Source organism: Lichenostomus cassidix, chromosome 5 (genome assembly GCF_008360975.1).
Source record: "Lichenostomus cassidix isolate B80296 chromosome 5, HeHo_3.0, whole genome shotgun sequence".
NCBI lineage: Eukaryota > Metazoa > Chordata > Aves > Passeriformes > Meliphagidae > Lichenostomus > Lichenostomus cassidix.
Genome location: NC_139486.1, coordinates 3,025,423 through 3,042,104, shown reverse-complemented (window position 1 = coordinate 3,042,104; position 16,682 = coordinate 3,025,423). Strand labels below are relative to the sequence as shown.

General features: G+C 45.8%; 1 protein-coding gene across 2 annotated transcripts; it reads left to right on the top strand.

Moving 5' to 3' along the window:
- The first annotated feature begins 8,837 nt into the window (after positions 1–8,837).
- On the top strand, positions 8,838–16,063 carry CNIH1 (cornichon family member 1). Of its 2 annotated transcripts, XM_085060984.1 has the most exons (6): positions 8,838–8,985; positions 10,146–10,214; positions 10,478–10,525; positions 13,698–13,810; positions 14,237–14,380; positions 15,161–16,063. In XM_085060984.1, exons 1-6 carry the CDS (start codon positions 8,905–8,907, stop codon positions 15,186–15,188), a joined length of 483 nt encoding a protein of 160 aa, XP_084917110.1. In that variant the 5' UTR covers positions 8,838–8,904; the 3' UTR covers positions 15,189–16,063. The 2 variants fall into 2 exon arrangements, with proteins under 2 accessions (XP_084917110.1, XP_084917111.1); XM_085060985.1 differs by lacking the exon at positions 10,478–10,525.
- Positions 16,064–16,682: the final 619 nt, after the last annotated feature.

Genomic DNA, 16,682 nt, shown 5'->3' with positions numbered 1-16,682 from the left:
AGAATTGCCAGGAGATCCAGGGATATGAAGTGAAGGGCAGCTGCGTCCATTCAGCAAAGGTCATTGGCTTCTAATAGTTATGATGGAAAGGTCAGCTGAGTGGTGATTAAAGTCAAAGCAAGAGAGGGAGTAGGAATCCAAATGGGAAACCTCTGCACAGCAGGACAAGCCTGCAGTGTACCTGCAGCCTGAGTATCTCTCATGTGGTGCTTTCTTTTCCAGGTGCGTGAAGAGACTGCTTGCCCAGGGCTGGGAGTTTGCCAGGGAGATCCCTTGGCTTGGCAGGGTGTCTGGGAATACTACAGACTAGAGCTGTAGTTTGTTCTGGAGGAGCTGGAAAAGGAATCATAGGATGGGTTGGGTTGGAAGGGCCTCAAATACTATCCAATTCCACCCCCTGCCATAGGCAGGGACACCTTCCTCTATCCCAGATTGCTCCAAGTCCAGTCCAGCCTGGCCTTGGACACTTCCAGGGATGGAAACTGAGGCAATGGCTGTCCATGTGTGCTGGAGTCTGTGAGTGTGCCCATGCCTGCTGTTCATGGGTTGTGGGATTGATTGGAATACAAGCTGTCTCCCCCAAGCCCCTCACCTGCTCCTCACAGAGGAACTCCTGCAGCTTCCTGTTGAGGTGCAGGTGAGGGTGGGAAGCCAAGCACAGGCAGGTGAGATGCTGATGTGGTACCATTGAGCAGCCTTGAGAGGGAGAGCTGCTGCAGCTAGAGGAAAGACCTGAGGTGCTCTGTGGGTCTAAGAGTGGTTGGAATTTATTCAGCTGAGCTCCCATTTGACAGGGGTGAGGATTTAAGGTGAGCCTCACCCCTTGGAACAAAACAAGATGTGGCAGGTGGGTAATCCCCTGCACTTGTTAGTTGGCACAGTTGTGTCAGCTGCAGTTTCAGTGATGTACTACAAGATCTAAAAAAAATTCAAGCTCAGCTTCCTGTGGAAAAGCCTGCACAGAGGGGTTTATAAATGCTGGAGTTCTTGGATTTGGCTTCTACATGTGTAACTCCAGTTTGGTTACATTCTCTGCAGAGGCTTCCCCTAGGGCAGGTAACTGCTTCTCTCTGGCAGCAAATGGAGAGCTGTGCAAATGATGCCATTTGTTCCCACCTCTTCCAGAAGGGAACTGAGCCCAGGGAATTGGTCCTGTGTGCTGAGCTGGCCTTGAGGCTGGTCTGGGCACACAGCTTAAATGATTGCTGGGGAAGAGAGAATTTTTTGGGGATCTGAGAGACAACCCTGGTGTTCTTGAAGAGCAGCCTTGAACTGCAGGCATTTAGGTTCCTGCAGTGTAGCAGGGAAAAGGAGATGTATTTCTCAAAATACGTATCTGGGATCAGCATTGTGGGGAAATGGCACACTTTCTCTCTGGGCTGCAGTGTAAGGAAGTGGACTGGCTTGGTTTGTGCTGTGTTCAAGGCATTGGAAATGTCAATTCCAGCATTGTTTTAATAAATACAGTTCTAAAGTACAAGGACCCCTGGCTTTAGTTTGTAACTTTTCCAATTCATACACATTTGTGTCTGGTAGGTCTCTATATTGAAAGGCTGAGCATAAGGCTCAGCAATTGCATACCTCAATTTTTCTATTAACCCTCAATTTTCATTTTGTGGGAAGCAGGAAAGGAAAATGATGAAATACCAAACAATGACTATTCTCTGGTGGTGGTTAGGACACAACTGGCATGTCATTCACATGTTGGAGTGAGTCTGCAGGAGGCCACCAAGTTGATCAGAGGGATGGAGCACCTCTGCTGTGAGAAAAGGCTGAGAGAATTGGGACTGTTCAGCCTGGAAAAGAGAAGGCTTCCAGTACCTGAAGGGAGCCTACAAGAAAGATGGAGAGAGAATATTTATAAGGGACTGGAGTACCCAGGACAAGGGGGAATGGCTTCAGACTGAAAGGGCAGGTTTAGATTGAATATCTGATGGAAATTTTTGACTGTGAGGGTGGTGAGGCCCTGGCACAGATGATCCAGAGAAGCTGTGTATGCCCCATCTCTGGAAATGTTCAAGGCCAGGTTGGACAGGGCTTGGAACAACCTGGGATAGTGGAAGGTGTCCCTGCCTAGGGCAGGGGGATTGGAACCAGGTGATCTTTAAGGTCCCTTTCAACACAAACCATTCTGGGAAGCCATGATTCCAAGTTCACATCAGTGTAAACTTGGGCACTGTTCCCCTGCAGGTCTTGCAGGCTTTTTTCCATATCTGCTGTTCCTTTGGCTGCTCTTAAGATGCTGTGATCCCGCATGAATAACAGGCTGCCTGATGCAGTATGTGCAGCCTTACCGTGGTCTGTGTAACCTCTCTGTCTTTTCTCTAGCCATGAAGTGAAGGGGCTGATTTCAATGCATTTGCATAGATGTGGTTAATCAGTGAGGCCCATTGTGTCCCACCGCAGAGGGATCGTCTCCTCCGGACTGTCCTGTCGCGTTTCATTCTTTCAGGGACTGCAAACACACCCTGGGTTAACCCTGTTCACCTCTGGAGCAACGTGAGGTGTCTCCTACAGAATGTGATGGAGCTCGGCCAAAACTCCCCTGACAGCTCTCACAGCTCCTCAGCAGGGGACAGAGGGGAGACAGGAGCAATTATCATCCAGAGGGACTCTGAATGCAGAACAGATGTAAACACTGGGAGAACAGCACGTCTGTCGTTCACGGCAAATTTACTCCTGCCACGGGGAAGTCCCATCCAGGCTGTTTGAAAGGCATACACTGTCACCCCTGTTCCTGCTGTTCTGTGCCATGAGTTCCATGAATGCAGCTTCTCTTCCCTTTCCTGCAGCCCTTGGCTCAGCAATTAATATAATGCACCCTTGAAATCCCTTTGCCAAACAGCAGCTGGTGTTGTCACCTCATTTCTGTGGAAAAGGGGAAGACAGCAGAAGAAAATGGGGCAGAAAACATTTGGTTGAAAGGGAAAGGGGCACCAGCCATCCTGCACTTTCACTGAGCCTGAGAGGGTGGAAGTAGAGCAAAAATCAGGGGTTGTTGTTCCTACGGAGCTGAAGAAGAAAGGAGAGATCTAGCATTTCGTCAAAATAATGTCTAATTTTAAATATCCACTGTTGGAAAATGCTGCTGGATAATTGGAAGGAGAACGTACACGCCTTGCTCACAACTGCAGTCTGCCTGGCCATCTGCTCTGCCAGCAACAAATCCTGGATTGATCTGTGAGTGTGATTAATTCAGCAAGGACGGCGGGATCAAGGGATCAGCCAGAGACAATATTTATACCCTACCTCCAACTGTGAATGTGCAATTGTTTGGTTCAGGAGTACAAAACAAATTGTAGAGCTGTATTACTGGGAGAATAGAAAAACAGAGGCATCCACCCAACAGCCCTTTTTTCCTTGGATGGCCTCATTCCAGGGTCTGTAAGTACAGTTTAATATAAGCCCCCATTCACTGTCTGGGAGGTGACCAGAGCTGTTCTCATCTGCAGAGAGCTTCTGCACCTTTAGGGCTGTCTCATTCCTGTGGTTTAGTCCTAAAACCTTGGAGGTACTGGCTCTGTGTCCTCATCCACACGGCCTGGAGAGGTGGATGTGGGATGTGGAGCCAGCAGCTCCACCCAGCTCCCCCTGCCTGGGGTTACTGGTGGGAGAACAGGTATGGACACAGAGCCAGAGCAGAGCTGGACTGTAAATATCAAGAACAACCAGTGGGGTGGATTTCTAGCACTGGTACAGCTTTGAGCTGATTTGATAATACGGATGTAGCTGGAGAGATCAAAAGTAAGATCTGTGCAGGAATTTAGATGTAGATGGAGGCTTTTGAAATCCTATTTAGTGTGATTTCAGTGTGTAAGTACACATTACGCCCAAAGGTGCCATACTCAGGGCCACATGGGATGTCTGTGGGAGAACAGGCAGACCGAAGTCAGAGTCCTCCACAGCTTATTTCTTCTGATACAAAGCTGAAGTTGTGTGTTATCTTGCCTTCTTCTGGGCAGAAACAGTAAGGATGTTAATCCCTGGAAGTGTTCCAGGCCAGGCTGGATGAGGCTTGGAGCAACCTGGTCTAGTGGAAGGTGTCACTGCCCATGGCAGGGGTGGAACTGGACGATTTTAAGGTCCCTTCCAACCCAAACCACTCTGGAACTCTAAGAGCTAAGGACTAAGGGTGACATTTTTGGAGTCACCACTGCTACAGCTAGGCTAATGTAGAATGTTTTGGAAAATCCCCCTCTTTGTTGATGAGCAGCCAAATACTGAAATGCATTATAAAATTTTTTTCTAAAATACAGCTCTTGGTCCCTTTGCCTGCCCACACACTGTTACCGTGCACAAAATTGTGTGGAAAGCCATTAACAATAGCTCTACCCAGCATGTAAAAAACAAACCCTGTTATTATGAGGACAGGTTGAATATTCAGTTTTTAGCCTATTAAATGAAAACTGTTGCCATCTGACGGTGAATGTTGGAGGGACTGAGGCCACGGGTGGATTCCATAATGAGTCGTGGTGAGATGCCTGGCAGTGCCTGTGTTTTGAAATTGGGTTTTAAGTGTGATTGATCCTCTTGAGACTGGCAACAAAATTTATAATGTTAATTCATTTATGTGATCACTATTTAATGGGAGAACCTAAGCAGGGATTCCAGAGGTGAGTCAATTAGCACAACAGGAAAGGGTATTCGCCGGTGTGGAAAGGGAGTTGGGCACTTGCAAGTGCAGGGATCTGTTCATCCTGATGATCAAAGATTGAACCAACGTCTGTTAAAGGAGGTGAGTGGGTGAGGAGTTCTGTGCTCTTGCTGCTCCTGATGTGTATTTCCAGGTGTGCAGGAAGGTGACCTTGGCTGGGCTCTGTTAGAGATACTTGGAAGAGTCTCTACTAAATTCACAGAATCCCGGAATGCTTTGGGTTGGAAGGGTCCTTAAAGCTCATCTCATTCCACCCCCTGCCATGAGAAGGGACACCTTCCACTATGCCAGGGTGCTCCAAGTCCTGTCCAACCTGGCTTTGGACACTTCCAGGGATGGAGCAGCCATAGCTTCTCTGCGCCTCCCCACCCTCACAGGGAAGAATTTCTTCCCAGTATCCCATCTAACCCTGCCCTCTATCAATCTGAAGCCATTTCTCCTTGTCCTGTCACTCCATGCTCATATAAAATGTCCCTCCCCCTCCTTTTTATGAGCTCCTTAAATTATAGATAAATACCAGGTTTTCCTCTCCTGAAAACGCAGTAAGCCAAGTCTATTGAAGTCAGTGGGATTTTTATTACCAAGTTCAATAGTATTAGATTCCTCCTTGCTATCGATAATTGAAATGACAACTCTAATGTTGAAGGATGTGGTTAACCTGTGCATTTCTACCATGATATTTCAGAGAAATTGCTCCATAATCTTTCCTCACAGCTCTCTGCCACAATCTTCTTCATGAACAGCCTGTAACACACTGAATTATAACTGATTATATGGCTGTTTTCTGATAAAGACAAGTACTTGAGAGGGATTTAAGATGAAGTGAACAGACACTGACATTTTCCCTGGGGATTCCAATCAGGATTACACTCAATGTGTCCAGACTAACAGGAAAGTGCATTAAGAGCTGTGGGCCATCTCCAGAGCTCCTCTGTGGCTTCCTGACATTGTTTACAAAGTTTAATCAGGGAAAATACTCAGTCATTGTTTGATTTGAGATCCCAAATGAATGTGAAATGGTAATTGATTAGACCCTTTTCTACAGGTTTTGCTTTTCATTTCCTTTTGTGTTATCTTAAAAAAAATCTATGATACAAGAAATCCTTCAGTGCACAAATCGTTGTTGTGCAAGATTACAGCTGCCTTCTGCTTTTTCTGACAGGATAATTGCAGTTAAATGGTATGCCAGCACCTGAGGGAATAAAACACTGCTTTCCTTGAGGCAGAACCAGGATTAATTGCAAATGCAAGTATGTGGCTGACCCACCTTTTTACTTCTGACACTGCACATCCCTGTTGCACAACACTTTGATGTACAAGAAAACATCAAATACAGACGTTAAGTATCTACCTTGAATGAATAAAACCGTGGTGGAAAACCAGCATTCTCCAGCCCCAAGGTATAACAATGCACATATGCTCTGTTTCTTTACCTCCCACAGCTCTTCTGATGCAAACTGGGCTCCTGGATGGCTTTGGGAAAGCCTGAACCAGGGAGTTTGAATGCTGGATATCAGGTTTTCCAGCAAAGTCCAGTCCAATGGCTGTGGACATAAGTGTGCCTGTGCAGCTCAAGGGTACTCCAAAGAAGAAATAAACAGTTTGCTATTAAATAAAGCTAAAGAAGCATCAAGTTAAATAAAGAAAGTTAAGTAATTGCAAAAATTGTTTCTGACTCCTCAGGAGTGAGGGATGAAGAGTGGTTGGGAGGTGGCTGTGATGTACTGCCAGGGCCTCTCTTCCTAACTCATTCTGTCACCCTGAGATGGAAGGAAACTGCAACAGGCTCAGCCCTGACTGATTTTCTCACTCCCCAGTGGTGGTATTGTCTATCTCCCTTGAAAAGGAATGGGAAGGCTCCTGAGATGGAGTAGGGAATGGCTCAGAGCAGCTGCCTGGGCTGCAGTATCCACCCCACACTCTCCTAGACTTGTGTTGTCTTACCTTCTAACTAATCTCAGAGAATCACAGAATAACAGACCAGTTTGGGTTGGACATGACCTCAAACCCCATCTTGTTCCCTGCCATGGGCAGGGACACCTTCCACTAGACCAGGTTGCTCAGGGCTCATCTTCTCTAAAATTTATTTAAAATCTGTTTTCTGGGTTTCACACTGAAGTTTCATGGGTCATAATGACACCACAGTGGTTTTATTGGGAGTAGTTTGTGGATGAGATGAGTAATTTTATACTGAACATCAACTTTATCTTTGCAACTGCTGATTTCCTAAAGACAGCTCCTTTGCTACAGTTTTTCCTGTATTTTGGTGGAGGAAATAAAGTTTCTGCTCATCTCTCATTATGACACTCCATTAATTGTGTGTAAAGCTTTCCAGCAGATAACACCGGAAAATATTATTTAGTTTGGCAGCTGTTGGTTTTATGGAAATCATCCCTCACTCAGCTCCAGAGGAAATGATTACAGCAATGTCACCCCGGCTTGCCTTTACTGCAAGGTGTCACTGCTTGAACTGAAACAACTTTTACATGGCCCTTTGGAAGGAGAGTGGGGTGATCTTCTCCTCAAACTGTTTTCTCATCTTGCTGTTTGCTTTGGGCAGGCTCCAAGTTGTATTGATTTGGGATTGTATGACCAGCTCGTCCTCCCCCAGGGCACACACAGCACAGCCTTCTCCAGCATTTCTTCCTAAATTTGCCATCTCCCTTTTCTCCAGATGTAGCTTGTGCTGACCAGGGAATATTACATGGTCAAATAGGGATAGGACAAGGGGGAATGGATGTAAACTAAGAGAGGGATGATTTAGATGTGGTATTAGTAAGAAATTCTTCCCTTTAAGGGTGGTGAGGGCTTGGCATGGGTTGTGTAGAAAAGCTGTGGCTGCTCCATCCCTGGAAGTGTTAAAGGCCAGGTTGGACTGCTCTAGTGGAAGGTGTACCTGCCCATGGCAGAGGGTCAAAAATCAATGGTTTTTAGGTTCCCTTTCAACAAAAACTCCTGGAAAAGCTGGCAGTCTACGGCATGGACAGGTTCACTCTGGGCTGGGTTAAGAACTGGCTGGATGGCTGGGCCCAGACAGTGATGGGGAATGGTGCTGCATCCAGTGGGTGTCTGGTCACTGGTGGTGTCCCCCAGGGATCAGTGTTGGGCCCAGTCCTGTTTGATGTCTTTATTGATCATCTGGATGTGGGACTGAGTCTACCATTAGCAAATTTGCAGATGCCAAGTCGTGTGGGAGTGGGGATCTGCTGGAGGGCAGGAAGGCTGTGTAGAAGGACCTGGACAAGCTGGATCGATGGGCTGAGACCAACAGCCTGAGGCTGAGTAAGACCAAGTGTCAGGTCCTGCACTTGGGTCACAACAACCCCATGGAGCACTCCAGGCTGGGGAAGAGGGTCTGGAAAGCAGGAAGGGACCTGGGGGTGCTGGTTGACAGCGGCTGGACATGAGCCCAGGTTTGCCCAGGTGGACAAGAGGCCAATAGAGCTTGGCCTGTGTCAGCAGTAGTGTGGCAGCAGGAGCAGGGCAGTGATTGTCCCCTGTGCTGGGCATTGGTGAAGCCACCAAGAGCTGTGCCCAGTTCTGGGCTCCTCAATTCAGGGAGGACATTGAGGGGATGGAGTGTGTTCAGAGCTGGGAATGGAGCTGGGAAGGGTCCAGAGCACCACAGGAGCAGCTGTGGGAGCTGGAAAGGAGCTCAGCCTGGAGCAAAGGAGGTTCAGGGGGAACCTTGTGGCTCTGCACAACTGCTGACAGGAGGGGACAGCAGTATGACTGGGTATGGGATCAGCTCTGCTCCAGGAACAGGGACAGGACAAGGGCAAATGGCCACAAGCTGCACCAGGGGAGGTTTGGATTGGATATTATAGAAAATTTGCCCATGGAAAGGGTGGTCAGTCTCTGAGGAAAAAGCTGCCCAGGGCAGTGGTGAGGTCCCCATCCCTGGAGGTGCTCCAGGAGGTGACACAGTGCTCTGGTCTGTTGACAAGGTGATGACAGTCGCAGGTTGGAGTCGATTATCTTGAACATCTTTTCCAAACTAAAAGATCCTGGGATTCTGTGATTCCACGATTCCACGCCAACCCTCTCACACCCCGCGCTCCGTTTAGCGCCATCGCACTCCCTCCTCCCACACTTTAAGGTGAAAAACCCATTTTTCTGTCACATCCCTCACAGCCCGCCTCACGAAATGGCGGCGGCGGGCGGGCCGGCAGGGGGCGCTGCGCGCGCGGCCATGGCGGCTGCGCGGCTGGTGCTGAGGCGCCCGGCAGCCCCCGCGCGGCCCCGCCGCCATGGCCTTCACGTTCGCCGCCTTCTGCTACATGCTGGCGCTGCTGCTCACGGCCGCCCTCATCTTCTTCGCCATCTGGCATGTGAGTGCGGGCACCGCCGAGGGGGGGATGGCTCGGGGAAGGGCCGCGGAGAGCCCTCAGGGCGTCCCCGGACAGCCGCGGAGGGAGCGGGGGAAGCGCATCCGGAACCGCCCTGGGAGCGGGAATCGGCCTCGCTGCGGATAAAATGGGCTTTTGTACGGGCATGGAGTGGCAGGGCAAGGGGCAGTGGCTTTCCGCTGACAGAAAGCAGGGTTAGATGGGATATTGGGAAGGAATTGTTCCCTGTGAGGGTGGATCTGCCCTGGCACAGGTGCCCAGAGAAGCTGTGGCTGCCCCTGGATCCCTGGCAGTGTCCAAGGCCAGGCTGGACAGGGCTTGGAGCAGCCTGGGATAGTGGAAGGTGTCCCTGCCTGTGGCAGGATGTTGGAATGAGATGATCTTTCAGGTCTTTTCCAACCGAAACCATTCCATGATTCTGTGAATTCCTCCCCTAGCCCGTCACAGGGACAAAGGACTAAACAGGACCCCGAGAGATGAGCTGCTCTGGGGAAGATGTGATGCTTGGCAGGACGTTTGTTGTGTACAAGTGCCTTTTTTACTTTATTTTGCCTAGTTGTCTGTATGTGAAAAAAATACCGGTGTACATATTTTCGGTTTTTTTATGGATGCACCTTTTGGAGATATAACCTGCTCTAGGTGATCTTGCTTTGGCAGGAAGGGTGGACTGGATGATCTCCAGAGATCCTAACAGTTCTGTGATTCTGGGATATATATGGGCTGAGCATTTATTTTGACAATGAGGAATAATACCTGTTGGCTTTTAAGATTGCTATTGCGTTTTCTGGATTAAAGAACCACATGCCAGGTTCCTGCTGGCCACCAAAGTTCTGTGTGAGATTTGGGTTCTGCAGAGCGAGCAGGGCTGAAAACTGGTGAAGGGGGTGTAGGAAATTCATCGCACGTGGGGAGATAAAAAGTTGGAGAGTGATCAGAGGTTTTTGAATATCTGAAGAATCTTGTGCTTTTGTATTTGTAAAACCTGTTTCACATCTCTCTTACCTGTGAGTTTATCATGTTAGAACTTGGGTGAAATGTTACTGAGAGCAAAGGTAGCAGTTCTGTGCCAATATGCTACTTTTCATGGATAAAATACACAATTGCTCCTGGGGAATCAAAACTCTTTCATTTTTTCCCTCTAGATTATAGCATTTGATGAACTGAAGACTGATTATAAGAACCCCATAGACCAATGTAATACACTCAATCCTGTAAGTAGCACATTAAACATTTTGTTTTGCTAAAGAAAACATTTATAAAGTGCTTATTTTTGGTGTTATCTTGATGCAATCAGCCTGGGCAGTAGAATTGCATCTGGGTTGAAGCCCTCGCTGTTGGTAGAAGTTCTAGGGAAATTCTTTGCTGATTCTTTACTTTCAAGTTGAATATTCTGACTGTTATTAATCTGCTGGTGATCTTGTCAGCTGTCATACTAACATTCTTTCAATCTGCTTTCCACATTTTCGGCACAAAGACAGTTGAAAAGGTCAAAAAGATTAAAAGAGTCAAAATTGCATTAAAGGTGTGTACTGCTTTTCAGTTTCATGTTTTTGAACTTCCCTTTCATTTTGTTAGGAACATGTGTAATACTTTTAAGTTGTTTTGTTTAGTCTGCCTGTTCATCTGCTCGTTATTTGTTCGTTGGGGTTTACAACAGCCTCATGGATTTCCATATTTTGTGCCAAACCAATTCTGCTTGCTTACCCAGCGATGTGGGGAAAACTGTTACATGCCTGTTAGGTGTCAGAAGATAACTTCAGGCAGAAATAAATCGTGTTTTTCAAGCCAGATTTACTGAATTCAGATTAGAGGAGAATACTTGGGGTTTTTTTAAGCATTGACCAAGTCAATTTTTTTTTTTTTAGGATTTAGGTGAGTGGAAGGTGATAGGTGTTATTTCTCTGTTCTGTGTTCCAGGATCAGGGGTGTGTCCCAGTGTCCTCTGTTGGATGTAACTCTGACACTCCTTGGCTTAGGAAAAGAATTGGAGTAAAGTTACTTGCCTGCATCTCTCTAACAGGCTAGCAGCAAGAGGGAGGCTTGTTAAAGAACACAGAGGTTGATCCTGCAGCATTTTGTGCATTTCTCATGGCTTTTTCTTTGTGTGTGCCCAGGCTGAGGGAGGATACAGGGGCAGCGTGGCCTGGACTATAGCTTTAGTGTGTTTTAAGTAAAATATGCAACAAAAAAATGAATTAACAGTAATTGGGGTGGGGGAAGGAGCATGTTAGATATACAGCATACAAATTAAAATGAGTATTTCAGTGTGAGGAGGGGTGGGGAGGAGGAGAGGAGGTTTGCTGCTAGGAGAGCTGTGCATCTAACAGTTTCCCTTGCTTGATCTGTTCCAGTCATCTCTGCTGCAGTGTGGGAAAGGCCAACCCTCATTACATTGATGCATTATGACCTTACTGCAACCTTTGTAGTGTAAAAATTTGCATGTTTAACCAAATATTAACCTTCTGCTGCCCCACATGCATGGAGTGTCCTTTACATGGCAGCTTTGTGAACTGAAAGTCAGAAATAACTTCATATTTGCTGTTCTGTGGAAGCAGATTAGCCCCCAGATGTGAAGTTCAGGTCCAGGCTCTTGAGGGGATCTGGTACATGATGCTGGACAAACACTCAGGTGTCTGGTTTTCCTGTACAAAGAACCAAAGATCCTGGTAGGAATTGAGGCACCTCAGTGGAAAGATTAGCCTAAAATAGTAACTCCTTTGTACACTGCTGATTCCTTCTCTTCCCTGCTCCTGTTATAGTCATGTCTTTCCTCAGCAACCAGATCCATCCTCCCTCATTTCTGTGATAAATATGGTAGGATCTGATGTAATTCATTTTTCTTTAGGACAGGCAGGGAGGATCAAGTGTGGGAGATTGGAAAGAGGCAGGTATTCCAGTGTAGGAGTAGGGTATAATAAACAAGAGAAAAGAAAAATGTGTTTTGAGATGTGTAGGTAAATAAATACAGATTTTTCAGCCTGGTGAATCTGTCTGAGCAGGCTGCCAAGTGCATTTTGTGTTGGACAGGGTGGTTGTTCTACTGTAAATAATTGCCATGTGTAAATGGTAAGTATGCAAAGAAGGATCTGGATGAAAATATTTACTGGAAACATTTTATGTACAACAGCTGAATTTTGGTGGTGTTGGTGCAAGTTTGCTTTGCTCGATATTCTTCATTTAGACAAGCAGAATGTTGTAGCAAAGCTGGTGGTGAGCTTGTCTGTTAGTAGTTTAAGATTTCTAGGAAGATATTTTGGAGCTTTAAAAGAAGAAAAAAAAAAAGAGAAACCACTGCCACTTTGATGTAATCATCCTATGCAATGTTAATCATATTCCACAAAAAGAGGAGCCCAGAATGTTGTACGTGTATGTGCACAAACATGTAGACAATTTAAACCTTTGAGTAGAAATGGGATGCTTTCTATGAGAAGTTTTACTGGGCTTGAGTTGAGAAGGCAGGAGCTTTACAGATCTGCTTCTGCTCTGGAGCCAGGCTGGGAGAGCTGGGAATGTTCACCTGGAGAAGGGAAGGATCCAGGGAGACCTCAGGGCTCCTGCCAGTGCCTAAAGGAGCTCCAGGAGAGCTGGAGAGGGACTGAGGACAAGGGATGGGGGGACAGGACACAGGAATGGCTTCCCACTGCCAGAGGGCAGGGAGAGATGGGATATTGGGAAGGCATTCTTGGCTGTGAGATGGTAAGGCCCTGATACAGGGTGCCCAGAGAAGCTGTGGCTGCCCCTGGATCCCTGGAAGTGTCCAAGGCCAGGTTGGACAGGGCTTGGAGCAGCCTGGGATAGTGGAAGGTGTGGAACTGGATGGGCTTTAAGGTCCCTCCCAACCCAAACCAGTCTGATTGTATGAGTCCTTCTGAACCTGGTGGTAAAGCAGTAAACAGAAACACTTTGGGATGACTTGCAGAAACCTAACTCTTGTGTTGGGTGTGTGATTTTGCGGCTCTTTGCATGTGTTTACTCTCTGTACCTCTCCATGTTGTTCCTATTAACAACACTAATATCTGCAGCATTCCATGCTTCCTGTGATTCCATGGTACCCTGATACTGAGCTCTGTGGGCTTCTGCTGGAAGCATGATGCTGTAAAGCATGCACAGTGGGAACCTGTGAGGGAAAACTGCCCAATTCCCCCCAAACTGTCCGTGCAGAGCAGCTGTTCTGTGCAGACTTGGGTATGTGACCACAGCACCGCTGGTTTGGTTGGGTAAAGCTCTGCCTGGGTGTTACACTGTGGGAATAATTCGACTTTGAAAAGCTCTGGATCTGTGAAGACCAAAACAAAGCTGTAAAACAGGAAAACACAAACATGTTTTTGTCTATAAACTGTTCTGCAGAGCATGTTTCCTACTGATATTTCTCTGTTGCATGGGCAGAAATATCTCAGTGATCTCTTTTAAGAGTCACGCATAAAGTTGTGGAATCTGTGAATTTAATAGAAGCAATAAAAAAGTATTGATCTGGGCATTTAATCTGACAAATTTTTCAAGTTGGTTCATGAATATCATGTGAAAACAGCAAAGCACATAGTGCTGGCTGCTGCTTTCACGTTCCACAGCCTTGTTCTTGTTAGTGTTGGTTTTAAATAATATTTTTAAGCGATCGCTCACCTCCAAAGTAGCTGAAACACCACATGTTTTGCTTTGTGTAATCGAAACTTCTAACTCATCTTTTTCTTTTCCAGCTTGTACTTCCAGAGTACCTCATCCATGCATTCTTCTGTGTCATGTTTCTCTGTGCAGCAGAGTGGCTCACACTGGGTCTCAATATGCCCTTGTTGGCTTATCATATTTGGAGGTAATTTTGGCGAGTCTGTTATGCTCAGTGAGTTGTTACTCATTCTCCTGTTGCCGTGTTCCTGTCTGGTGTTCTGTGTCTTGGGGAAACAAAGATGCTTCCTGGGAAAGTATAGGTCATGGCTGTTCAATAAGAAGCATCACTTGGCTTTCTCGGGTGTTTTTATTTTTTGTTCTCTTGTGCTGTACAATAATCGAGTTGTGTTGTGTGTGTTGAAGTTGCTGAATTGTCAGAGGTGCACTGAGACAATTCCCAGTGTGGAATGCCAGTCTAAGCAGCAATTCCATTCTCCACTATAAGCCATGGGAATCACTTCTCTGCAAAGGGTGCTATTCCTTGTCTCAGTTCTGGTATTCCTTGGTGGGTGGGGGGCAGGACCCTCCTTCCCTTGGCTGTCACCCCACACCTGCCTGTGCCTCGTTCCAGGTACATGAGCAGACCTGTGATGAGCGGCCCGGGGCTCTACGATCCTACGACCATCATGAATGCAGATATTTTAGCCTATTGCCAGAAAGAAGGATGGTGCAAATTAGCATTCTACCTTCTATCTTTTTTTTACTACCTATATGGGTAAGTTTTCCTTTTCAGTCTGAAGTTTTGGCTCAGTGCAGCAGAGAAATACTGTCCATAGGAATATGTTCCAGTGCTGGAAGGGAGCCTTTGAGAGCTGGAGAGGGCCTTTGGACAAGGGTGTGTAGTGATAGGACATGTGGGAATGGCTTCCCACTGCCACAGGGCAGGGTTAGATGGGATATTGGGAAGAAATTCCTGGCTGTGAGGGTGGGGAGGCCCTGGCACAGGGTGCCCAGAGAAGCTGTGGCTGCCTCATTCCTGGGAGTGTTCAAAGCCAGGTTGGATGGACCTTGGAGCACCCTGGCCTAGCTAAAGGTCTCCCAGCCCATGGCAGGGGTTGGAAGGAGATGATCTACAAGGTCCTTCTGACCCAAAACATGTTGGGAATCGGTATGATCATCTACAGTGCCAACTTTCCTGAAAAAGAATCTGCATTTACCACTGATTCTGCTTTAAAACACAAATCCTAATTTGGTTAGAATTACTGTTTTGAATCTCTGTTCCATGACTGTAAACTGAAAACCTCCAAGCTTTTCTTCTGTTAAGCATAATGCAATAAACCCCAGGGTATATTCATTAAGAAGCTGAAACATTATTTTCAGAGGAAAGTATTTGATGTAAATGTGATTTTTGTCAAAATCAAAGTCAAAAGTAGAAGAGTCATTGTGTCAAATCCTTGGTCACAATCCACATATCCCACATGAACTTGTTTCTTACAATATACACTTTTATAATTAAATGTGTGATGCATCTTAATATTTTTATTTTCTTTTGCAGCATGATTTATGTTCTGGTGAGCTCTTAAGAAGACATTCAGCAAGCTTTGTTCCAGTTAAGTGCATGCAAAAGCCACAAAAAACATGGATTCTTTACAACAAGAACCTCTGACCAAGATTAAATCTGGAACCTGATGTTCGCAATTGAGTTAGAAAACTATGACTCCCCTATTTTGAGAATATTTCCACATTTTATACTTGTGGAAAGACTGTTTTCTTATATTTTACTGGGACACTGAAATTAATGAATTATGTGTAAATTAATATAAAGATGACTGGGGTTTGAAAAGTTTTGACTTTGCACTCCATAAGGAACAGCCATAACCTTCGAGTAGCTGTTGGTTACTACTAGCCTTAGAACACTAGGGATTCGCTGTAGGATGGGCTTTGTAGTGGCTCACTTGGACTTGTGTCTCCCACTCTTTACTCTAAATCAGCTGTAGCTCCAAGTGCTTGGGAAGGACTGGAATGCTGTATTTATGCCCATAGGTGACATTGGTCTTAGGATATTAATTCATGGACACAATTGCAAAAATTGTTTTTTGGTTTATTTTTTTTTTCTATCTCGTTAATCTTCCCCTGTATGTGCATGGTCCAGAGCCTTCTGTGTCTTCTCCAAACATTAACCCTGCTTTAATCTCGAGCCTGTGTCATTGTGATAGGAGAAGCTGAATTGTCCATGAAGGAATGAATTTAAATAAGTTTTTTTTAATGTCTGTGCTGTCTGGTTAAAAAAAAGGACAAACCTCCGACGTTTATCAAGTCCAATGATGAAAACACTCTTGGGTTTAAGAGTAGTAAATACTACAGATTTTTTTAAAGCAGAAAGTGAGATTGTGAAACTGCCCCGCTGTTCCTTAGTGCAATAAATGATAATAAAAAACAAATCTCAAATTCAGCAACACTTCTTTTTATCTGGTGCCTTTTGTTTTGTTTTTAAATTCAACAGATCCTCGCTCTGTTCATTGGTCATTTTACAGTGGATAATTTTATTCCTTTTGAAAATACAACATGGAATCGAGTTACCTCTGGAAAAGGGAAGCTCTGATTTCCTGCTTTTTTCATGAAAAATAGCAGATTGGGCAGGGGAAGATGTTTCAGATGAACATTGCACTGTAAATTGTGACTGTGAACAGCTGCTTAGTTTACCAGTAATAATTAGGAATCTTTTTCATTTACCTGTGCTGGAGAACAATGCAGAGTTTCCTGGTTCTAGTAAAACTTTTTCTTTTTTTTTTGCATAAACTGTGTATTTGTTCAATTTGGGTCTCTTGGGTGTAAGGGGCAATAGACATTGTATGAATGGCTGCAGTGGGTTCACCAGAAATCCAGATATTCCAGCACTGGAGTGCTGGGCAGTGGCTGAGGAAAGGAATTTGAAACAGGGCAGGTGTTGAGTATCTGCCTGAAGAGTGAGAAATTTGGAAATTTGTGTGTTACAGGTGTCCTGAGTGGGCTTTGGCATTTTAAAAAGCTCTGGATGACTTTTCTGCCATCAGTTCAGTTGCTTTCTGAGCACTTTT

What these genes read in the sequence shown, in the direction of transcription:
- CNIH1 (XM_085060984.1), top strand. Translation starts at nt 8,905, where the DNA reads ATGGCCTTCACGTTCGCCGCCTTCTGCTACATGCTGGCGCTGCTGCTC. An exon ending in TCTTCTTCGCCATCTGGCAT is followed by an intron (nt 8,986 to 10,145) that starts GTGAGTGCGGGC and finishes TTTTCCCTCTAG; the next exon opens with ATTATAGCATTTGATGAACT. An exon ending in GAGTCAAAATTGCATTAAAG is followed by an intron (nt 10,526 to 13,697) that starts GTGTGTACTGCT and finishes TTTCTTTTCCAG; the next exon opens with CTTGTACTTCCAGAGTACCT.